At 38.9% G+C, this 26021-nt stretch overlaps 1 protein-coding gene across 1 annotated transcript in view; it reads right to left on the reverse strand.

The window, feature by feature from the left end:
• smyd3 (SET and MYND domain containing 3) overlaps window positions 1–26021 on the reverse strand; it is an 87802-nt gene that overhangs the window by 44778 nt on the left and 17003 nt on the right. Inside the window, exons 2-5 of the mRNA XM_062421486.1 lie at window positions 23834–23897; window positions 23641–23748; window positions 23068–23125; window positions 22672–22820 (exon numbers count right to left, since the gene is read on the reverse strand). Coding sequence (XP_062277470.1) covers window positions 22672–22820; window positions 23068–23125; window positions 23641–23748; window positions 23834–23897 — 379 coding nt within the window. The remainder of the gene's footprint in view (window positions 1–22671; window positions 22821–23067; window positions 23126–23640; window positions 23749–23833; window positions 23898–26021) is intronic.

Below are 26021 nucleotides of genomic sequence, written 5' to 3' on the forward strand. Positions count from 1 at the left end.
TCAGAATGTCGATCGTGGCTGTTTTTGTCTAAAATCAAATGTTTCCTCTCCACTGGTGCTGTATTTTTGCTCAATGATGCAAGTCTGACGTTCCGTGTTATCAACATTTACAGTGAAGGATGTTTAGATTTTTGTTGATTTGTGGTTCATTTAAAATTGTATAGAAATTATTCTTGGGGGCTCTGACATACACTGTCAGTTTGTGTTGAGCAGTTCTCTCACTTTGAAAGCTGTTTCAGATAATGATCCCTATAGAAGGTTATGCTCTGTTTGTTTGTGTATGTGAGTGTAATCGTGATGTGGTTTAGACTCAAAGACACGTCCAAAGTTTTGTTCCACACTACTAAACAGACACAAACAGACCTTGTCGATGGTCCAGACTTCTCTGAAAGCCTGCAGTGTTGATACAGAACTGACACAAAATGAATTTAAGGAATAAAACACACTTGCTATCTCCACTTCACAAATACAATGTCTCCATGCTGTCACGTGGGTTCATTAATTAATTAATTCATGAATTAATAGCCTTTCTTTTGTTTTACTGTTTGTCAACAAAAGGCAAAAAGTATAACTAACCTCCTATAACCCCTGACAAAGTACAGTTCGACATGTTTTCTTAAAAAGGATTGCTGGCAAAACTGATTAAATCAAAGTGTGATATCTGCTCAAAACACGTCTCAATACGTCTCTGCACATTAGCTTGATGTTTTATGAGTCCTTCAGTCAACAAAGGCAGTAAGAGAGAAGTGGGCATCGCCAGAGGCAGAAATGCAGGAGAGATGCAGAAAGAGAGGATAGTGGAAATAAACAAAGACAACAAAAAAGTGAAGGGGAAAGAGAAAGAGGAAATCAAAGCATGAACACACATGCACACATAAAGACGCTAACACACAGATCTTGGGGTTGAAGTCAACAACAGCAGGTGACTGTCTGGAGGCTAGCTTCTACCAGCAGCTTCAAACAGCATGATGGAAACATGGCACACACACACAGTCGTTCCTGCAGGGAGGACTGGGCCTATACCTTTCCCTTGTAGTATTCAGACAAAAAACCCTTCAGCCTTAGCATCACAGAGTCGCAGCTTCCACCCTCCTCTGGAAAATAAGGCTATATATCTGTCCCTCTGCCGTTCTCAACGCAATGAAACTACCTGCCATATGTTAACGGTTACACAGAAGAAAGCCCTCAAAGTATTCACACACATCCTAGCATAGTCACTTAAGTTTAGTTAATATGGCAGAGAGGGTTCCCGCAATACACTAATGGCCATGTTATTGGTTACTCTTCACTATATAGCATGCAGTAAAGAAATCCTAGAAATAGAAAATACTAGAAAGCCTGTCTGCAAAGGAGCAAGCAGTGTATGTGTGTGTGTGTGTGTATGTGTGTGTATGTGTGTGTGTGTGTGTGTGTGTTTGTGTGTGTGTGTGTGTGTGTGTGTGTGTGTGTGTGTGTGTGTGTGTGTGTGTGTGTGTGTGTGTGTGTGTGTGTGTGTGTGTGTGTGTGTGTGTGTGTGTGTGTGTGTGTGTGCGTGCGTGCGTGCGTGCGTGTGTGTGTGTGTATGTGAGTTGCGCAGTGTACTGGAAGAGCATTTTTTCTGCTCAATGGAGCTCACACACACCAGCTGTACATGGCACAGAGGTAGCAGCCCTGGGTAACCCTGTCATCACCAGGAATGTTGTGTGCGTGTGTGTGTGTGTGCGTGTGTGTGTGTGTGTGTGTGTGTGCGTGTGTGTGTGTGTGTGTATGTGTGATTTCTGAAGTTTTCCTGGTTGATTTGTAATCCATTGTGACAGCGTTCTTCAAAGTCCCCTTTAAACTTGGACCAGGGACAAAAACTACAGACACAGACAGGGAAGAGGATGGAGGGGGACAGAGAGAAGAAAAAAAAGACACCTACTGAGTCTGAGAGAGACAAATGGGGAGAAAAAGTAAAAGTGATGACGAAAAAAAAGAGAGAAAATGTCAATATCCGTTTTGTAGCATAAATCTACATAGAACCAGCCCCTTAGCTTTACTGCTCTGCAGATATGTGTGTGTGTGTGTGTGTGTGTGTGTGTGTGTGTGTGTGTGTGTGTGTGTGTGTGTGTGTGTGTGTGTGTGTGTGTGTGTGTACATATCCCTCTGAGTTATTGATTCATAGACCCCTTAAGGTATAGGATATTAATGGTGACCTCTACAGAGAAGGAGACAGAGAGGAACAGAGTCAGAGAATGAGAGAGAGAGAGAAAAAACGGTTGACGCATTGGAGATGAAGGGATTCATATATAGAGAGAGAAAGGAGAGCAAACAGGCAGTGCAAAGAGATGTAGCTAGATGATGATAAATACAATCACTAACACATATATATTCATACCTTATATTTTTTATTTAAATCCCAATCGGCAGTTAGTATAAAACACCATTTCTTGCATTGATTACACAATGTTGACTTTGATGGTTAGGTGTCAAAGTGATATGCAGATCATGTATTTATCTGTCACTAACTGCAGCAGCACAAACACCCACATTTTATCACGTTTAACAGACAACAAGAAAATGAGGGACGAAGAAAGTAATGAGAGATTTAATGTATTTCTCAGTTTCAAACCAAGAGTGCCAAGAGCAAAATAGCTAATTACAAGCGAGAAGGAGGGAGATGTGAAGATGAGGAGATGAGGAAAGCGCATTCATGTTAAAAAAAAAAAAAAAAAAATTATATCAAGAGCTCACATACATTCGATACAAAGTGACCTGCATGCTGGAACAAATATCAAATACTTATAAGAAAGAAGTAACCATCACTATCCAAATCACCTCATAATAACCGAGTTAAAGGAACTACCTGTGTAGCATCTCATACATTAACAGGAGAAGATGTGAAGTGATACAGTACGAGGAGTAGTAGAAGATGAAGGTATTGGAGCAACGACTGTAAATTCATAATACATTTTTTTTTTTTACTTTAAAAACTACCCTCTTCCTCACCATCCTACCTTCTGCTCCTACCACATCTCCCCCACCCTTTTCCACTCATCTTACTTTTCTCTCATCTTCCCCATTCCTCACTCTCCTCCTCCTTTCCCTCTCTCTCTCTCTCTCTCTCGTTCTTCGCTCTACTCTCCCCCATCCCCCCGTTTTCCTCAGCTCATTGCCAATTCCTTCAGAGAGGTACAGGCCCACAATAAGTACCCTCCGATGGTATGAACATGGGGATGATGAAAGGATGAGGGAGTAAAAGGAAGGTTGGGGGATGGAGGGGTGGAGGCAGCAAAAGGGTGTGGTGAGCAGAGATTGTGATGTGGAATAAAGATCAAAACCCTTTAATCTCTGAAATGTCATAACTGGTGGGGGGGAGACGGACCCACCCACACAGACAGAAAGAGACAGAGGGAGCGAGAGAGCAAGCTTTTTTTCATATTAACAACAGGAGGCTTTTAAATTCATACCACAAGTTCAGAAAAGATTTTAATGAAGTCCACAGTGGCAGGAAGTCCAACAGATTTTACTTCATTTTAATCAAGAAGCAAGCAAAGATATCTCATCAGCTAAATCTCAGACAAGAATTAGACAATTTGGGGGAGTGATGTATCTAACCATGTCACTCTAGTATATTTAACATGACCTTGATTTGCCTACACAGAGGTTACCACACTTGTTTGCCCATCTGTTAGAGCTGAAAATAGGACATCACTAGGATTTCAGGTCAACAATAAGTAGGCATATATTTGTTCGTCATTGTCCCAGAGAGGGAAGGTATCATTTTCAGGGGATTTCAATTAAATGCTGGCTGGCATTTTCTCCTTCATACTCCTGCTTTCCCTCTTTATCTAGCATCCTCCTCTTCTCCTTTCCCTTGTCCTCCTCTTCACTCTCATCCCTGGCAAAAATAGTCTCTGTTCCCTCACCTGTGAAACTAGGAGATGTCCTTGAGAGAGAGTGCAGGACATTTTTATTATATATATATATATATATGTGTGTGTGTGTGTGTGTGTGTGATGTACTAGGGAGCACGTGTGAAAAACAACACATAACACACTTGTCTGTGCATTTGTCGTACCACCAACACTCTCAGGCCAGTCAGTCTATATCAGTGTGATCGTCATTATGAGACACCTTTGCTGTGTGTTACAATTGGATTACATGTAACCTGCAGCTAATGACATTCATACTACAAGCAATTCAACACAACTGGTACACGCACACACACACACAAATACAATCAAAGCCTAGAGGGCTGGCCATTCATCAACCTATCACCTTCTTTTATCACAAAGTGAAGACTGAGGATCAGCGCATATTATTTATGGTGGGAATGATTTCATTACTAGAAAATATTTGGAAGTGAAAAGTGTTGTTCATTGTCATTATTTCTCATATCATTGTCCCCCATTTCCTTTAGGGCCAACAAATGTATGGTCACTTGCCCTAATTTAATTTCATTTAATGAGGAAAGCCTCGAGCACATGAACCACAGACTGGAATAACAGTTAACAAGGGTGAAAGTAGAGCAGCAGGGTGAAGGGTCGAATGTATAACCCAAAACTGTCCGCACAGAGGATTTTATTTATACCATCTAACCCTCTGTGAATGCAGATGATGTCCATGTACACAAATGCAGAAAAGTATTAATCATGCTTTAGGGGAGGGAGACATCAAAGTCAAGTCTGACTTAAGCCAATTAACCCAATGTAACATCCAAGACACAAGTAACTAAACAGAGTTGTAATATTATCATTGATGTAGAACACATAAAAAAACATGCAAGGCAAAATATTATTAATTAAGCTCCCCCTCCAGAAAGAAATTGAGCCAAAAATGAAATAGCTTAAGGGAAAGGATAGCTTTATCAATATTAGTTTACAAAGTACAATTTCATACCAATAAACCTGAAGTTGTTTATTAAAGCATTTCATATGGGATCTCTCCCTCCCGCTGCCTCTCACACAAACACACAAACACACTGCACACACTGCACACTCAGGGGGTTTGCAGTAGGAGTCAATTAAAGGAGCTCCCCATTGTAATTACACTATGTTAGATATACTAGCCCACTGGGACAAAAGCGTTTATGTTTGTCCTTCCCCCTCCTGTCATCTTTCCCTCCCACTGTTTTTACTCTACCTTCATCTCTACCTGGGGGTGTTTCCAGGGAGGGGCCAAAATCCCCTGTTGATCTCCTTTTTGTATTCATTTCTTTATTAATAAGTGCAGGCTTAACAGACATTATCAAGGTCTATTCACATTTACCTGCTTTTGACATTCTATTGTGAAGAGTTGAATCAACTTATTAGAGGAAAAATGTAATTGCAATACTCGGATTTCCCCACAGCCCCTCATCACCCTTTCATCAACCCCCACCAGAGCTATCAAATTGTTAAGAGCTGCATGTACCCCTTGCACAGCTTAACAAACTCTTCCTGTTGACTGAGCAATAATAAAACAAAGCAACAAGCAAAACATAAAATATGTATAAAAAATAATAATAATAATCGAGAAAGTAGAAAAAAAAAGGTGAGTAAAAAAAGGAAAAAAGAAGATAGAAGTTCCAGTGAGTAGAAGCATGTGATAAGGGGTTCCCCTTTTCCAAAGATTTTAGATTTCAATTCATACCTTATCTTTTCCGATTTGAAAAAAAACATGAGCTCAAGCTATTGAGAGAAGGAAGGGGCTTGATTAGATCTCCACTGGAGTAGAAGAGGGCGCTACGCTAATAAAGATGTGAAAGCTAAAGTATCTAACTGTTTTTCACCCCCTCATCATGGCACGTGCGGTGGAAAAACAGATTGTTCTATCGCTATGATCATTTTAAATGAGCTGAAACATATATTTAATAAGCACAGAGCAGCGAAGAAGAAAATTATCCAAGTAGAGTCATTTATAGAGGGCAGACCAACTAGAGTAGTTCATTCTAGTAATTAATTGTATTTATCAAAATCATTGGTGCCTAAAAAAACAAAAACAAAAAAAAACTAGTTCATAGCCTAACAGTGCACCTCCTCTCCATCCACCTCTCTGATCCTTAATTTATCTCCTCCTCTATCTTATCCTGCTTGCTTTGGGTCAGAAAAAGTGCTGACAATACTAAACCTGCATTGTAAGAATCGATCAATACAAAGACACTATCTCACACACACTTGACACATGGGTATTAAAGCTTACACACGAACACAAAAGTACCAGTTCTAATTTGCACACATACACACCAACATACATGTCAGTCTCACATCTCATGGCTTTTTGCAGCAATGGTTGAGGTGTTTTGATCTTTGTTTATCACTTACAAAGCCCAGCAGGTATCAGTGACAATGGCAGGTATCCATTTAAAAAAAGTCTGCACACAAAAAAATAATCTGCACTGTTGTTCTATACTAGTGTGTTATATTAATGGTTTGTGTACAAATGACTGATTTCTTCCTTTTTAACAATAATTTAAAAAAATACTTAACAGCGCCCTGCAATTGCTACATTAATTATCTTAATATAATGCAGGGCACCCAGAGTGTTATTGGCAAGCTAGCAGCTGTGCCCTGAAATGACCAAATTCACTACCTCAGATTAATAGCATTAATTTATTGCATTGAATCCATCTGTTGTTTCCTCTCAACCTTCCGTCTCATAAAGTTTTGATGCTAACGCTGCATTATGTCGTTAATGTTTATGGTGCTCTGTGTTTACTGTTTGCTGGCCTTCTTCAGCTGCGAGGTGATAACATGCTGTTGTTTAATGCAGTGCAAAATAAAAAGAAAAAATTGTCAGTTCATGGACAATATAAAGAAACTTTGGTCTCACATTTAGACAATGTGATAAAGGGATATACTTATTATTAGGATCACTGCTGTGTTATCTTTGACATATTTTACAGGCTAATAGACTTTTTCTGCTCTTTTAATTTGTGAATAATTTATTCAAGGTAAAATAAATACTACTTTGTGTGTGTTTGTGTGTATGAAAAATTTGACCCACAATACTTTCTATATAACTATAGTATATCATCAAAGGGTCACACATAAACCACTGCTGAGCATAGCAAGCTAAACTGTGGTTATTACATCTCAAACTATTGTGTACAATTTTAAACTTTTACCATCTTATGGTGTCACTGAACAATTATCACCATTTCTCTCCTACTCAACACCAGTCTTCACTTTAAACACGTACACAAGCCAGGATCGTGGAGCCATATGAACTCTCTCACACATAGAGAGAGCGCATATGAATTCATTGTCAAACATATTCTGTATTCCACTGACAGAGAAACTGAGCCAGCTCAAAGACAATAACGGCGAGAAAGAGTGAGAAAGAAAGATGTTTAGTGCTGTTCGTCTCCATGGTAACACTAGCCACTGGCTAACGGGAGATGAGCCAAGTGGAGAGGTGTACATGTAAGCGTGTGTGTGACATTCATCTGGTGAGTTCAACTACTGTGGAGGTGCAAAAACACACACATATACTGTACATGGACTGTATAGTCATATACTACTACTGTAAACACAGATAGGTTGGATTTTTACAGACTCGCTTTAATTCTTCTTCAATCTTTAAGGTTAGTTTAAACATGATATTGGGGTATTTTGTTTATATTCTAAGCTAAATTGGTCTTATCTTATTATCTAACCAACAAATTGATAATGACATGATTATTATGTTCAACTTCATTATATTGAACAACTACAGATCCCATGAGTCACTGAAACAAGGGAACTGTCAAATCTCATGGCAGCTGAAGTTCTTGAACAGTAAAAAAATAGGAGAAAGAGGAGAGGCGAGGAGAGGAGAGGAGAGGAGAGGAGAGGAGAGGAGAGGAGAGGAGAGGAGAGGAAGCAGTAAGGATGAAAAATTGTTTGACATTACAGAAAACAGCCAATGTGTGCAGATTCTACAAGATGCTCCACTGAGGCTGACTGTGTGTGTCTCTCTCTCTTGTTCTCTTCACACCAATTAACTGTTTCCATATTCAAGAATTATCAAAAGGTGACATTTTGTCTCAGTTGAACAAAATGAATGACAACTATAAAATTTTAACTTGGATTATGGATATTTTAAGAAATACACTTACTCTCTTTCTTGACCAAATAAAATGAAAAAAGCACATTTACATCTGTATACTTCATATGAATGTACAGCCAGCAGCAGTTAAACTTCACTTACAATAAAAACTACAGGAAACACCTCTAAAGCTCACTAATTAAGGTGCTATCAGGGGTGTAATGACTTCCTGGCATGTTGATGTCAGCATGTGGTTGCCAGGCAACCAGCCAAGACACATGTCCAACACATAAATCCCCCATAAAAACCAAAGCTGGTCATTCTTGCACTTCAGTTTTTGTACAAATTAAACAAACTAAGATTTAACATATTAATGAGTGAGCTTTAGAAGTAGTGGTTGATGGACTTTGTTTATTTGGACAGATCCAGGCTAACTGTTTCAAGTCTTTATGCTATGCTAGGCTAACAGGCTGCTGGCAGTAGCTTCACACTTAGCATACACATACAACATAAGATAACACATAAGATTTTTAAATGTTGTATTATCTTTTTTTATCCTCTAACTCTGATTGACAGATGACATTTTGCAAAGAATATAACTGCATTATTACAGAAATGTGTTTGACTGTTTTAACAGTAACAAGGGTAACGTTTATTTTTCGTTTCTGTGCACAAGAAGAAAAGAGACAATGAGAGACTAAAATTGGTGTATGTGGGTGTCTGCATCCACACTCCCACAGACCTATTTGTGTCCCTGATGAGATGCTGATTTTAACAAGAGGAAGCACAGCATGAATGCCCATTAAAAAGAAGAAAGCAGAATCCACAACTACAAAATTAAACTGAGCTCACATCTCTGTGACCACTGTGGGACAACAATTCATCCCACATAAAACACAAGCAGACACACATTTACTTGCTGGTCTCTGACTCTAAAAATAATCCTCTCCATAATGAGGTGCAGTAAATAGGCTTTTGGGGTTTCCAAGTTTTATATGTGCATTTGCACTTTAAAAGATGGCAAAAACACAAATGTCGCAAAGACACACTCCGAGCACTTGAAAGTCTGCGAGGTGTGCCTTACTGTCCCTGAATAGAACTGAGGGTTTAGGGCTTGGCGGTGGTTTAAGAAGAGGAGATGGAGAGAGAGAGAGAGAGAGAGATGAGAGACAGATGAGAGGGAGAGAGAGAGGGAATGGGCCCCAGGAAAACTCATTTATATTCAGGATGGAAATAAAAAGATTGATGGTTAAGCATTCTTCAGCTGGATACTTCACAGGCTTCGGTGTCTTTGTTTAACTAGAAACAGCATTCGTACAAAACTTGTTAATGACCAGCAGAGACAGACAGGAGCTGAGGGAGAGAGAGAGGATGGGTAGGTGGATGCACACCTTTAGCTCACATACAATCAAGGTTAACTCTGAAACTTTACATGTGCAGTTTGTTTCATGAAGGATTCATCCTGCTGAAGAAGCCAAAAAAAGGCCAGCTACTGTTTGATCCTGTGTTTTGACCTCAATGTTGAGGGAAAAATTAAAAAAGAAAAACTATTTCCCCTAAATAAATGACTTTTATTTCCAATTTCAATAATACATGAAATTACTTCAGACAGTACTCACACAGTGATGGTTTCTTCCAGTCATCCTCCATTGTCATGCAAATGAATTGTAAACACAAAATATTTGTGCTCTGAACACTGCAGTCAAATGATTTTTAAAAACATGCACACACTATCACTCAAAATGCCAAACACTGTTTTTAAGGTGCTACGTGCAATTATTAACAAACAAACTCATCGTGAGACATGCATCAGTACCATGAACAAATGAAACCAACACTAGCAGAGTGAAAGTTTCCTCCAGCGTCTTCGCTGTATTTTACATTTTCTGTCACGAGAGTCAGATTTCATGTGCAATTGTGCTTAATTGCTTCATGCCACAAAAAAGGAAGAGAACCACTGTTGTTCCATAAATTAGCCACAGCAACTGTTATCATCATAAATAGCAAGGACCTGATTAATCATCTTGGAGAGAATGTCAAACCCCATGAGGCGCTTAACTAAAGTCCTACCCACTATTCTTTGTATCTGAATACTTGGAGCAGTAAACAAAGTACTTAAGTCTACCACTCAGGGTTCTCTTAGATGGTTCTAGCTAAACGTTTGGTTTAAAAACCTGTTCACAAAGCTCACTAAATTTAAGGATTGATGTTTTAGTCTCAAAAGGAGCCAAGACTCCTGCATACTGTTTCTCATTTGCACTCATGTAAACACGTCTTGAAATGTGGACAACTATACAGTAGCAGTTTCTCCAAAAACTGATGTTGTAAACAAACGTGTCGGAGGGTCATGAAATTGAAAGAGGCAACAACAAATATCTGCGTTAGTCAAGTAGACAAACAGAGACACATGCTCACTGATAATTTCCTAACCCTAACCCTTTTTTTTTTTGCTTCATTCACTTGTCTTTCCTTATTGAAATAAGAATGAATGTCAACCAAACTCAAATAAACCTCAGTTCAACTTTTCAATTAATCTCAAATAAAAAACATTGTCATGTTGCTAGTTGTGTTACTTTTTGGTTCCCTTAGTCACACCTGTAAACATGTACTTTGTCATAATATGCAGCAGACTGTGTGAAACAGACTGTCAGAAGTATTCAGATAGACAAAGAAAAACAGGATATTAAATCCACTACTATGGTCTCAAGAAATATTCTGGCAACTATGTGGGTAATATAAAAACATATAGAGAGAATTACCAACCTAAAGCAAACTAGGATTCAAACAAACACCTACATCAGAGTTATACTGCCTCTGTCTGTTTCAAGAAAATAACAGACATCTGTCAGCAAATCTACAGTGAGGATGCCATGTTGTAACAGCAGATAAAACAGTATAATGTGTAAAATCTACAAGACCACAGGCTCTTCCAAAAGGGAAAAATATCTTAATTTACCTGTATTACATGATAAAATACACCCATGCAAAAATTACCTAAACAAACAACAGTTTAGCAAACACCGGAACATAAGCTGTAAAAGTGTTGTTATCAGTGGCAGGCTGGCCATTTGGAGTACTTACACTTCTCCCGATGGGCCAGTCGAACTGTTATGAAAAGATTAAAAAATGTCCCATGCTATTTGATAATGCATTAGTTTGGCCAAACGTGTGTGTGTGTGTCCATCTCTCCTCCATATCAAGATATATTACATGCCTATTGGACATACTACAACAACAATTTAATATGCAATATGAAAAACGGGATATATGGGACACAGACAGAATTTTAAGTTTCCAAGTTGCAACTATCAATATGTAAAACAACACATATACTGTATAATTAGTGCTTCATTTTTAAGTGTTCTAATAAAAAGTGACATCCCTAATAATTTGTTCTACATACAGAGGCTGGACACAATAATGTAAACAGCTGTTTATAGGATCAAAAGCTCGGATCTATTATGGAGTAGTTGTAATTGAATGCAATGTATCGTACAGGTGTCCAACTTATGTCTCTCTAACTTCCTGTATGTCCTTGCATGTTAATATTATAAGCGGTGTTTTGTTAGTGTTGGGCAACAGAACAGATACATCTATATGAGCTACAGTATGTCAGGTGATCTGTTTGGCTGGTGGATTTCTGCTTCATTAACATTCAAAGTGTGGAATGTGACTGAAATAATAAACCTCTAAAATCATTATTTGTGCAATATCAGTATTTGCAATTGAGTCAGCAATATAGTGCTTCATTTACAGATAGCCTGTGCCTTTATTAAGCACCCAGTATTTTATTTGTCCTGTGTAAGCGGACTGATGAAAAGCAATTACATTGGGTCTCATTCAAGAACATTTTCATATTCTTGTACTTAAACTGTTTTTCTGTGAAGTTTGCTCACCAAACTTAACTGCCCCGACTTGTCGTTAAGAGCTCGTTTCAGCCTGATGACAGTTATCTGTTGGTGAAATTAGACCATTAGCATAATCAACACCCTAAAATTTACATATGAGGCACCCATTCTGCTCCTTTTCTGTTCAAGTATCACTCACAAAAATGATACTTGCACATAAAAACAATTTCACACGTCATGCTTTCAGAAATCAGTAGACAGAAAACATAACAAAGTGTCAGTAGCAAGGGGACCTAAAACAATTAGAAAATATCAATGAAGCCAACAATGTGTCATCAGAGAAACGCTTTAGTGTCACAGAAATAAATAAATAAAATAATGCCTCTTAAGAACAAATCTGTTTGTACATTTCAATGTGGTGGACAGCATGAATAAACTGGTGCTTTTTTATTGAAACCTGCACCTTTACTTATAAATATATATTTTTTATTTATCTTGTTCACTTTTTAACAGAGCTAGATTACAGTTTCCCTGTTTCCAGTCCTGTGCTAAGCTAAACTAACTGACTGTTGCCTTACATTTACCACAAAGAAAAAGCTAATGAGCATATTTCTCAAAATGTCACAAATAACTATTCCTTTAAATATCTTTATAACTGACAGAGTGGACCCTGCAATTTACAGTCACTGTGGCTTTTTACTACACAGGCAAAGAAAATATATAATAATCCTATTATTGCGACTGGGGCCCCGTTAACCCTCTTCCAAAGCTGAGCTCCTCCAAAGCTGAGCAGTTTTAGATACTTGTTAATGGTCAGAAGCCGGTCGAAAAATGCGTGTAGACCCTTTCATCACATCAGCAGACATGGGTCTTTCCCAGGTCGTAGTGTTGGTGTAAAAGTGGTATTAGTGAGATAAACCTAATTGGGCAAGTTCACCCTGGAACATCCCTCTGGAGGACATTCAGGAAATTAGACAAAATACACACTTTAGTATTTTATCAGCCACTATCCGTATTTCCATCCCTCTGAACCATCAAAGAACAGTAATTACTGTAAATGTTGGAGCGACAGAGGAGAAAACGCAAGGGAGGATAAAGGAGACGAGAGAGATAGTGGCTGTCGCAGCTGGAGCCAAAAGCTGTTCATTAAGCTGACCACACCCCCATCACACACACACACACACACACACACACACACACACACACACACACACACACACACACACACACACACACACACACACACACACACACACACACACACACACACACACACACACACACACACACACACACACACACACACACACACACACACACACACACACACACACCTATCTCTTGCAACATATTGCTGTTCAAATCACTTTGCAGAATTAAACGATGACATCCAGATTGGTTTTTAAAATTATTCAGAATTTCAGTTGCTCCTCCTCACATCACTTTTTGATTTGACTTCTTGATGTACTGCTTCAGTGTTTTCTCGTCTTTTGTTTGCTTCCATTTCCCCCTTTCCTTCATTTATCACTCTCCAAGTCTCAAAGTCTCTCATTTACAATCCTTCTTTTTCCTTCCTCCTCTTCACCTCATCCTGTGAGCCCACACACATACAGCCAATCTAAGCCAATTAAACAAATGGTTTTATTCTCTCTTCCTATTATACTGTCTGTGACTGTCTACTGACTGCATTCATGATGGACTTAAAGTCATTACACTAAGCTGTATGTGTGTATGTGTGTGTGTGTGTGATTACGCAAAGCCTAAGCTAATTAGGTAGCGCCCATGGCACTGCCAGCTACAACAGCAGACCAGGGAAATGTTAGAGAGATAAGGCTGAACATACGAACACATTCAGACAAGGATTATTGTAATGACTTCATATGCCACAGACAGGCAAACTCATACACACAAAGGACACAGGAACATGCAAATGTAGGAGGCCAAAATGTGCAAATGCAATATTATTTGTACTTTCCTTCATTGCACTGTTTATTTTACATTTTTTCTTATTTTTATCCCTTCAATTATTCAATATTTCACATGTCTGTTTCCTTTCCTTCCCTTCTTCCTCCCTAAAAAATGAATTAATTGAGAAAAAGTTTGTTGTACTTCTGCATAAAATATACTCTCTCCCACGCATCAAGTTTGGAGGGTTATAACTTTCCCATTTGTTAAGGTATGCTGGTTTGACATTGTCTGCATCCAATTTAGCCGCTCAACAGATGGCCAATAAATATAAAGGAAAGCCATGAGAATAAATTACTCCTACACAGAAACATGAAGTTACACTCGCACATCTACAGCGCAACTCTGCACACACAGAGATTTACACCTACACACTGATATACACAAGTTATATTATAACAATCCCAGACACACACACTGCAAATTATAACCACACACACACACACACACTTTCATTTCTGCTTGTGTAATTGAAGCCAAAACATTTTTCAGCAGGGTTGTAAATTTATTGGCTCCACACTCACACATGACATCAGGTAGCTATGTGTGTGTGTGTGTGTGTGTGTGTGTGTGTGTGTGTGTGTGTGTGTGTGTGTGTGTGTGTGTGTATGTGTGTGTGTGTGCAGCCTATGATAAATCATCTCTATACATAGGCAATGAACAATACAACACACTTTCCCACAGGGAGTCGCCTGTGTGTGTGTGATGTGTGCATGTTTGTGAATGTTTCCCAAAAGTCCCAGTCACAGCCTCATACACACATAACCATAAATAAAGCAACTTCAAACCTTTTATTGAGCCAAGTATGTACTCCCTGCTCCTATCCTTCATTCACTTGCTACTCATTTTTCTTCTCATCCCCTATTTCTTGTCTCTGTAGTTTTCCCTTTTTACCAATTCTACCTACTTTCTGATACAACACATTTCCAACCCAAAGCATGGTATCGGCACCAATCAGGTCTTATTTTAACAGATTGGTATTGACTAAAATAACCCAACAGAATGAAGATCTTTTCTTGAATGTATACTACTGTGCTACACAGTGTGAGTATTTTACTGCATATATGAGTGAAAATTAGAGCATGTGAAAGTGAAACATTATTTGGGTAAAGTAATTTTGATTTCTGACAACCAGATTGGAAAAAGATATCTGTATTATGTATATTGTAGATTTATATAATTGTAGATTATTTTACACAGATTGTTTATTGTATATAGTATTTTATTTTAATTAATTTTTTATCACTTTCACAATTACAAGCCTACTATTGTGTCAATTTAGAATTTCTCCCTAAGGGATCAATAAAGATACCTTACCTTACCTTAACTCAGATGCTAAATACACGTATCTTGCCTCCCCCTCTCAAAGATTAGCCAATTTACAAAACATTCAGGTTACAGCTTTTTTTCTGGCACTGACCACCACCACACAGCAGATCAGCTCTCGCTAATTAACGTTAAATCCTTGCGAAACTTACAGGCCTATATAGATATTTAAACATGTCAAACCGGGAAAAGCACAGGTGTAAGTGATACCATTAATCATAGGTGCAATCCATTTACATGCAGGTTTCAGGGGTTTCGTGTTCTGCATGCTGCTTACTGGCTTTTGCCCATTGAGCAGGGCTGGGGGGAAAAAAATCAATTTTTAGATGCATTGTGATGCAAACGTGGACAATTTTTTAAAATCTTAGTTAATAACATGATGTTGATGGAAAGAAAAAGGTGGAACTCAACTGCGAGGGCAATGCAGTACATCTTCACAAGAGGCAGGCAACATTTTTTGATTCAAAGACTAAATCATCACCTTTGCAAGATGAACGTTAAGTATATTGTGAAATTTCTACGCTGTCAATCACTCGGAGCATAGCAACGAACTCCAGCAGTAACAACGACAACTACTGACCAACACGCACTACAACATCTAACAACTTAAACCAACTCTGAGGTGAAGGAAATAACATCTTAGCCCTCAGACTCAAATTCAATTGAGGTCTAGAGATTCCCATCCTTACTATTGAGATACCTAAATTGAACAGACAGCGGTAATGTCATTAGTAACACATGTGCTTTTCCACTGTGACAAGTCAAAGTGTTTGCTGTGGAAAAGGTCTATTAAATGTGTCTATTTTCTGTGTTTGTGTGTCTGTATTTGGTAAAGGTCATTTGTGAGTGAAGATATTTAAGTTGTAGTTCCAACAACTCCATCAGTTATGTCTTCTCTATTAGAATGATCAGCCGATTGCATTATGTCAATGTCAGGAGTCACAAAATGTATCTGTTGTTAGCTGTCTACACCTATGACTGAAGTTTGTCAAACATATATTTAATTTAAAAAGTTCAGATCAGACGTGGAAGATTTTGTTTCCATTAAGATTTAGGATGCTGGTTTCATATTTGCATTACATCTGTTTTTCTGTTTTCTCATGCTATTTTATTTTAAATGTGCTTATCTTCTCATTCTTTCCTTATTTTCTTCCCTTTCTGCATTGTTCCATCCTGAAACTCTTCATCAGTTAAATCTCCTGCCTACTAACAACTATAAAGTTAATGGGCTGTGGTTATTACTGTTAGTTACTCATATTTGGATGGTTAAATACCTGTCTTACATATTAGAGATATGGGAAAACAATTCACTGTAATTAGGACATAAAAAGCCTCCCACTGATAAACTTGGGTACAGTACAACTTTGGGACTCAACCCGGACCATGACAAAGCCTGTGTGAGACTAAAACAAAGCTTCTCCTTTGAGATAAGACTCAACAAAACAGTTATTGTGCAAAGTCATAGATTTTATTTATTTCCATGACTGAATGAAGTTCTCTAGCTTTTTGTTTTAAGCCTGCCAGTATCTGAAAACATTGTGCAAATGTCTTAATGAACACACACGGAGAACTTTGAAAGAGACAATGAACACCTTGTTGGGCGTGTGGTGTAGATGAGGCATGTTATGTAGCTAAATGTGGCAGCTGTGCTTTCCAGTTTCCTAAAGCTGCTGATTCCCAGTTTGTTTTAGAAAAAATATATTCTGTGGCATTTTCAACCTGCCCATCTACTAATGATTATGTTGTCAGACTGTACAGTACACTGTCTGCTTACCAAGTTAGCTTAGCATAAGTGATTTACAGTTTGGCTTTTATGAAACAGAAAATGAACTTTAAAAGCAGACACTGCATTTTGCGCTGTAAAGCTTGTTACTTATCTCTGGTATTTTACAGGCCATGTGAGATTTTTAAAATTCAAATAGCGGCATTGGCCTGTGTGGTGTCTTCCAAAAGCTATATATAACACTCATATAAAAAGCCAAGTTTAAGGGACTTGGCCAGAGAGCGAATAAGAAGAGGGAGTATCAATGAAGCAGAGAAATGACAGTCAGGCAGGAGAGGGCAAATGGATGAGGATGAGAGGGAGAGAACAAGACGCAGAGGAGCAGGTTCAGAGCAGATAAAGAGGTGTGTGTGTATGTGTGCGTACTTTATGGGGTAACATGCCGGTCATGTAAGAGAGGGTGTGAGAAATGGGTCTCAATGCAGCGAGGGCTGATGCAGCATAACAATAAGTTCACACACAGACTCTGATAAGTGCGCACAAACACAATGGAGTATATACACAAAGACAGACACACACTCACATGTATGCATGTAGGCATGTAGTATGTAGGAATACTAAAACAAGCACATGAATAGAGAAGTATGTTTAAACTTAAATGCTGTGCACATACACACAATTTTGTGTACATCACTTCAGAGGAAATAACACATACATTCAAATCCTGGAGATTATGATTTAAAACAATTATTTACCCTAAATTAATGATACGCTAACAGGACTTGCTTTTTGTCCCCATAAGGGAGGCTAGTACCAACAACACAACTGCGTAAACAGATAAAGAGATTTTCGTGCCCACAACATGAGGTATAGATACACACACACACACTCCAGAGAGGGGAAGTTGCTTGAGGGAAGCAATAAAATGTGCTGTGGCCAGATCTCATCTGTCACTGCTTATTGCACCACCGCAGTCTGACCAACAGGCGAGTGCACACAGATAAACACACACATACATACACACGCATCCAAGAAAGGATGTTGTATCAGAAAGTAGGTAGAATTGGTAAAAAAGAAGAAACAACACACAATGGACCAGAACCTGACACACACACACACGCCATTCTAGTTTGTCTGCAGCACATAGCTACACAGGATATGGTACACACAAACGTGCACACTCCTTCCCTCCATCGCTGCTTCTCTTGGGTATATCAAGAGCAGTAATGATGCTGTGGCATTACTTCATTCTGTGAGTCAGTGTGCGTGTGTGTGTGTGTGTCTGTGTCACCCTATTAGTCTGCTGTGGAGGCAGTAGTCATTAGTATAAAGAATGATTTTATAGCACAAAACACTCCCCCACTGTAAACCCCCCCCCCCCACACACACACACACACACACACACACACATGCACACACGCATGCATACACTTATGACCCATTTTTTAAAGTACACTAAGTACACACTAATAAACTCCTCATTTGTTATATACTTGAGCTATTAAAGAGAGAGAGGATGGGGGGAGGAGATGAGGAGAGAGAGGAGTGGAGGGAAGAAAGAGAAGGAGGAAGAAACTGGGAGACCTACATGTAAGGGGAAGAATAATGAGGAGAGAGACATGGCAAAAGAAGGACGGTCAGAAAGACAGGACTGGAGCGGAGAGAGACACATGGACACTTAAACCAGCTGAAAGAGAAACAGAAAACAATACAAGCGTACAGAAACACATGAGACAGGAGAGAGCATAAAGAAAGAGAGACAGTAAAACGAAGAATTTTCCCACTCCTTTAAACCATCCATTCAGAAAGGTCCATGTAATCACAGTGCCCCCTATTGACAGCAAAGTACAACTAAGAGCTACACCTGTAGTTCTTGACCAGTGACAGTAGCTGAGTTTGCATTGCTTTTAGTTAATGACCACGGTATGGACTAAATACTGAGAAAGTTATTGCATGAATACCTGAAATTAGTTAATGATAAGACCACTTAACACCTAATCAAGTCCAAGTAGCTCTGAAACCAACACGGTTCTGTATCCATAAAGGAAAAGTAATGATCCTACTATAGTAAAACCTAAACATATATACCAAATTTCCAGGGAGTTCAAAAAAAGATTCCTTGAAATCCTTTCCAAGTGTAAAAGTGGCTTAACATCTTGTCTATTGACAATATTTATGTCCCAGGTTTGAGTTCATTTTTGCTTTGTTTGGAGTATAGTTTCTGTGTGTATAGACCTAGGTTTAGGTTAGCCGGGATGTGCCGGCTTTTGGGTGGTATCACGTGTAATTGCAGATAAAAATATCAACGCCTAAAATGTCAGGGATGGAACTATGCCAAATTAATAAATGTATTATTTAATTTATAACATAGTAAATACCCTAAAATCATGAGACACAGACTATAAGATATGTTTCCAAGACAATTTAGACAAAAACGTATGCAAAAGTTTGGTTTTGCCTCCATTCAATTGAGAAATTCAGAGTGTTTGGTCATGTGACCAAGCACAACCTGAGATTTAAAAACCGCACACTCCAGTCAGTCACCAGTTACTACGACAGCAGCAGAGCACTTTTATTCAACAAAGTCAAGTAAAAGTGAATTAAACGTGAGATTGAGACTGAAAGTAAATGTAATGTAGGCTAATCCTAACCCTTAATTTAATGCCAAGGAGTGATGCGCAGATAGCAGTTATATCCACAGGCCCGGTTATGGGTCGGCTCATAAAAAAAGCGGATGGGTTACATTTAGGCATAAGGCAGCTTTGGCCACATTCAGACAGCATCTTAATCAGTGGCTCACAGTGTACAATTGTGTCGGTCTGGGTGTGTTTATGATGTCAAAAAATATTATGACATCTAAGGCATAATATGATGTCATAATATATGATTTCAGGGGCCTATGATGTCATAATATATATGATATGAAGTCATAATATATTATGACCTCATCTATGATGCTCAGAAACGAAGAGTCTTCAAACAGCAGTTAAAAACGTGGAATCAAGCTGAGGTTGACAAGCTCCCTTAGATCTCTGACCCTCCTTCAAACCTTGACAGGTGACTGAAATGAGTGGCTTCATACATCTCTTGCGCAGGGGTGGTATTGGGTTCAAAGTGACGAAAGCATTGCGGAAAGTGGTCATTTTCTCTGAACTGATTGAAAATCAGACTTTTAGGGGTGGGCCTAAGAGCATGATTTGTGACATCAAAACTAGTTTGGAAACCAATCATGGTGATAATATATGGTATAATATATGATATTATATAATAAAATCACATCATAGGCATAACATGTTGTCATAATATATTATATGACCTCATATCATATGTCAGGGGTCTATGATGTCATAATATATGACCTTATATCATAAGCATAATATGATGGCATACTATATGACCTCATATCATAGGCATAATATGATGTCATAATATATTAACCTCATACCATATGTCAGGGGTCTATGATGTCATAATATATGACCTCATATCATATGTCAGGGGCCTATGATGAGCGCCATGAGTAGGTTAATTTAGCAGTCTGTAATGATTTGGCACCACAAAGGTTAACATGAATGCTATTGCTAGCTTGCTGACGCTAGCTTGCTGACGCTAGCTTGCTGACTAGTTAATCGTCATTTCCGGCAAGTACGCAATGACAGTGTTTGATATGAGACAACACTAAACCATAAGCTAAATGTCAGTATGTGATTGTTTTCATTCAGGAATGACTGTACTTAGTGGTACACAAACACACACAAATGTAAACACACATATACACCATGAGACAAAAATTAAACATGCATATACAGAGCATATGCAACTGGTATTTGATTTTGACAACACCATCCTCATTTATTCATTTCAAATCTCATTCCCTCGGTTCTCATCTTTGAAAGGAACCACCTAATGACAATTTATGTTAACTGACAAATTCATTTTCAGTGAGTGACTTTCATAAAGTTGCTAACCTAGTCAGGATATCACCTCCAGCGTTAATGAACATTTCACATTGTGACACATTATGTGCATTTCCTGTTCTCTTTTCATCTCTCTCCTCCCTCTCGATCAGTATGACATCCTCTCTTCTCCATCCCTCATTTCTCTCTCTGCTCCCCTCTTGTTTTTCTCTGACACACTCTTTTCTTTACTTTAATCCACAGTGTTGTTCACTCTTCATCTCCCTCAGAATACAGTACAATTCTCCACAACATTTTGAAACACATTTAATCAGCAGTTTTTCCCAGCTTCACAATCCAATCTTAAACAAACACACACACACACAAAACAAGCAGCACTGTTTGTTTGTGCAATTACTTTTATATCTCACCTAAGATATTACAACATCTCTCTCTCTCTCTCTCTCTATCATTTTTCATAAATTATGTAAAAACATAGAAACAAATCTACAAACATGTGTGTCTATGACATCAAATTCCACAGTTCCTATATTACAGAGATTTCTGCTCTCACAGAAGGAAAGAAACAACAAGACGTAAGAGTCCACATCAGCTCTGTAGGACTGTAGTGTTCATTGTAAACCTAATTGTAACATCCAAAGTAGGGCTGGGACAATCCGCGATCAAATTGTATATTGGCAATTGTAGGGTTGATTTGCTGTTTATCAAGGCAATTTTTAGAAGAAGAAAAAAACGGCGCTCTACTGTGCATTAAGAGATGTTTCTGGAGGAAATACATGACTGTAAGAGAAGCCACGTTTACAAACAGACCTACAATCCACTTTTTCTCTTCTTCTTTCAGCGCAGGGTACACTGTCAGCCAGCCCTGTGCTGACAGTGACGGGGCGCATCTCTATGATCTGATCTGACACAGCCCGTTTGCTCATGCTTCGGGGTCGTTCAATAGAGAGTAATTGCAAAAAAATATTGTTTTAATGTGTAACTATTGAAATGTTCACACAAGGGCTTTCATAAATTCCTACAGTGTTGGCACTGACGCCTTTGCAGGTTAAAAGTTAATGACAGCGACTTGAAGTGAGGAGGAGCTGCGGCTTGTCAGCGAAGCGGTGTCGCTCCCTTTTGCATGCATGTGATGCAAAACATTAACAACTGATGTTTAGCAATGTTAACCAGGAATGTTGAGGTTTGTTTGCTTCCCTACACGTATTATTGAAACCATACTTTTGGAACACCAAAAGTGAATTTTTTCCACAAAATTAAATGCAAATGATGCTTTATATACAGAAAAATCATTATATCAGATAAGTTGATGGTTATTGTTTTGATTGCATCCATGTCATGCAGTTTATGGGTGAGTGCTGCTCATTTGCAATGTTCATGTTTGTTTTATGGAAACACAGTACACTCTTTGAACTGGCTGCTTTCAATTAATACTCAAACATGCTCATAGATGCAACCAGTGAGATGGGACAAACAAAACACACATTCACACACACACATTGGATTTAAAATACCTGGCGGCCATGAAATCTTAGAGAGCAGTCACACAAGTTAACAGATAACATCCTTGCACATGTAATGATTTGCGGTTTAAACTCTAGTGAAGGCAGCTGGTGTGTTTTAAGAGAATAAGACCCCAGGTTGTTCTGGAAATACACACACACACACACACACAGGGCACTAATCACGGATGCTGGGAAGATCTTGGACATATGTTGAGGTACGTCCAAGCACAGCAGGAGATGCTAAAAACAATAAACAGTTGCTTGTGTGGGTCTGTTTGTGTTAGTGTGCAGGGGTAGGCATGTCCGTACTTGTGTATCTGTATTCATGTGTGCATAAATGTGCCATGCTGTTTATATGTCTATAGTATGTGCCATAAAAAATGTTAAGATAATATTATGTTTACATGCAATTAGCCCACCTTTGCAATAAGGTTGAGGGGTTCCTGGCAGGAAGGCGGCAGTGCTGATGTCATTTCCTGTACAGGTACTTCCTGTGTCAGGTACAACTGTAACATGGATGCCAGGTGAGAGAGACCTTGTTTCTTCTGCTCAGACATGGAACTCAGGTCTGTGAAAGATAAAAATAATAATCTATTTGATTTTGATAATGTCTAAAAGAGCTTTAGCATTCTGTATATTTCAAACACACTTCATTTTCTGCTTCAATTCAGACACAGAGATCCACTCATCGTGTTTCTTACATGTCTGGAGAGAGCTGTTATATGGTTGGGAGAGAAACCATTTTGTCTCATGCGCTGTCATCACACTGAGGCAAATAAACATAAAAACCACATAGTCTTGAAGGACAGACTTACGTGATTCATGCTCCTCTAATGTGTAGAGTTCCTCACTGCTGTTCTCAGATGGACTTAACTGGAAGGCAACAGACAGAGTGGGGCAAAAGCATGTAATTCATCTTTTAAAACATCATTCTCCTGCTCTTGTATCACCTTATTTGTGCAGTAGTAGGAAGCTGTAGCACTCCCTCCAGCATATTATTGGCTGGGGGACTGAAATCCTTTGACCTAAAACAAATCCCCGACCTTCTAGTAACAAATAAGAACTGCTATAAAGTGTCAGAGCATGTGAAATTTTCTCAGCCAACAGAGGGATTGTATTCTTCATAATAAGTGCAAACATTAATGTTACAAATATGTACAATGAACAAGATTTTTACTACAGAGCTGAAGATATATGTATATATAAGTATGTGTGTGTGTGTGTGTGTGTGTGTGTGTGTGTGTGTGTGTGTGTGTGTGTGTGTGTGTGTGTGTGTGTGTGTGTGTGTGTGTGTGTGTGTGTGTGTGTTTATGTATGAGAATTTTTTGTTGTATATTTGAGCGTTAGACACAAACCATGAATGCCAATGAAAGACTCCAGAAACATACCAAGGCAAAGATGAGTCTCGCGGCCAGACGGACTGAGTCAGTGGGAATTCTGGGTAGGAGGCTCCGCAGACATTTACACTCCCTCTTATGGTCGCACCATGCTCGTTTCTGCGGGAGACAAGAATTTCAAAAAAAAGGACACACATACACGCACACGCAAGCATACACAAGCCCACGGCCATGCACGTAATACCTGGCAGGTGATATTGCAGTAGCGAGCCATCTTGCACTGGGAACACCTCAACAAGGTCTCACGCCTAGAAAGAAGGACAAAGAAGAAGAGTTTAAATCTGCACAAATTGTCCATCCATTGATTCCATACAGAGACATTTGGCACACAAAACCGTCAGTGAAGAGGATTCAAAGGCTGGTTCAGTTTGCAAAAAGCTCTCTAGGCCAGAGATAGAAAAATATTTTCTGTGAAAGTGAACGACTCAGTGAGCTGGAATGGGACTTGCATTTTAGATTTCTGAAATCATTGATGTCAGACTTTCCTTTCTATTGCACCATTTTAGTGTTAAATAAAACCTGTCCCCCTACTCCAAATACACAACAGTTTTGGCCACATCTAAGCTGCTACATTACCAAATATATGCACATATCCACCTAAGCATGCTTTCCTGTCATTGTCTTAACCTTTGCATCTTCTTCCAGATTTTCATCTAAGAGCAATCCATTAGATACCCTCTCCTCACTGTCATAGGCTGTTTGTATCACAGCAATCACATGTGTCTGAGCACCCGTGTGCGTTAGCCGTGTGACCACTCGTGGTGTTTATGCTTGGGTTTTTTCGCACTAGTGTGTGTTGCCTGCCTCCGAGGTCTGCTGTGTTCTCAGAATGACGCTGCTATCCTTTCCAGCTTGGCTGTCAATCTGATAACAAGCCGGTAGCAGTGTCTGTCTGCTTTACGTAGCCAATTACAGCCAGTAGAAAGTGCATCACTAAAAAGCACAGACGAGACAAGATCTGAGTCAAAGGAACTTTCAGGAATAGTGTGCGTGTGTGTGTGTGTGTGTGTGTGTGTGTGTGTGTGTGTGTGTGTGTGTGTGTGTGTGTGTGTGTGTGTGTGTGTGTGTGCACGCAGAGGCCACTATGATACATTCAGACATTTACAGAGGCACTGTGCTTACAATATTTAATGTTACAGCAGGGTTTTGGGGCATCTATATGGATTAAGTTAAAATAATATAAAACAACAATAATAATAATAATAATAATAATAAAAACTGAACAGGTGCTTAAACAGCCATTAATAAGTTAATGTCAAAAGGACACTTCAGCAATTATAGTTTTACTGTTTTTACCTGAATGCATATATATATATATATATATATATATTATTTATTTTTATTTTTGGATGATATTTGCTATCTCTCTTTAAAATGAGATTTCAGTATGACAGAAAATAGACAGACAGATAAAAACAGGGAGGCAGTGAGGGAGGTGACATGTGACAAATGTCCCCAACAGGAATCAAATCAAGGACACTGTGATCTCACGGTAATGTGCCTTAGACCATCAGATGATGGGAACGCTGCACACATCAGGTTCCTGAGTCTACAACCTTGAATCCTGCCTCTGCATCAACAGACAAACGGTGTGTGTGCCTGTACACAGCCTCTGTTTTGACAGTTTTTCTGGGCTTCACAGATACAGTCTGACAACTTTTATTCCATCTTTACTGAAAGTCGTTTAATTCTGATACCTAAGCACAAACAACAGCTGACTACTCCAACTGCTTTGCTTCTTGCTTTTAATGTTGTGTGTGTAAGGTTGTTTTCTCAAGATTTGTAGCGTAATTCTAGCACTGCAGCAAATAAGCATAGGGGGAGTCAAGCTTAGTGGAGGAGCCTGAGGCTGGTTTGGCATGAGCTCAAACACAGAGAGATGTCACTCTGGTTGGTTCATCATATGATATGAGAGGAAAAGAGAGAAAGACAAAATGATAGAATTTTGGTAATTAAATCTGACAATGGATGGTTTTATGAGCTTGCACACACAAAATTAGGTAATGGACATGTTATGATGGATGTAAATACATTAGCCCAGGGCTTATCGCACTGAATATGGCACATTTGATTAGATTGGACATAATTAGGAACGCAGTAGATGACATTATAAGAACCTTAAAGGCAAAAGCAAGGTATAATATGAACATACGCATATCTGACAGAAGGCGGCTGCCTGTCAATGTTAGTGACAGAAGTTAAGTGTTTCCTATGACTGTCTATCAGTGTGTGAATAGACTGGAATGTTGTGTTTGGCTTGAGAACCCGACAGGCTTTGACAAATTTCCAAAACGCTTATTTTCTGTTCTTCTCACCATCCTAGTTTCTATACTTTCTTTCTGTTATTCTCATCTTGTCCTCCCTTTCCTGTG

Source organism: Scomber scombrus, chromosome 1 (assembly GCF_963691925.1).
Source record: "Scomber scombrus chromosome 1, fScoSco1.1, whole genome shotgun sequence".
Classification (NCBI taxonomy): Eukaryota; Metazoa; Chordata; class Actinopteri; order Scombriformes; family Scombridae; genus Scomber; species Scomber scombrus.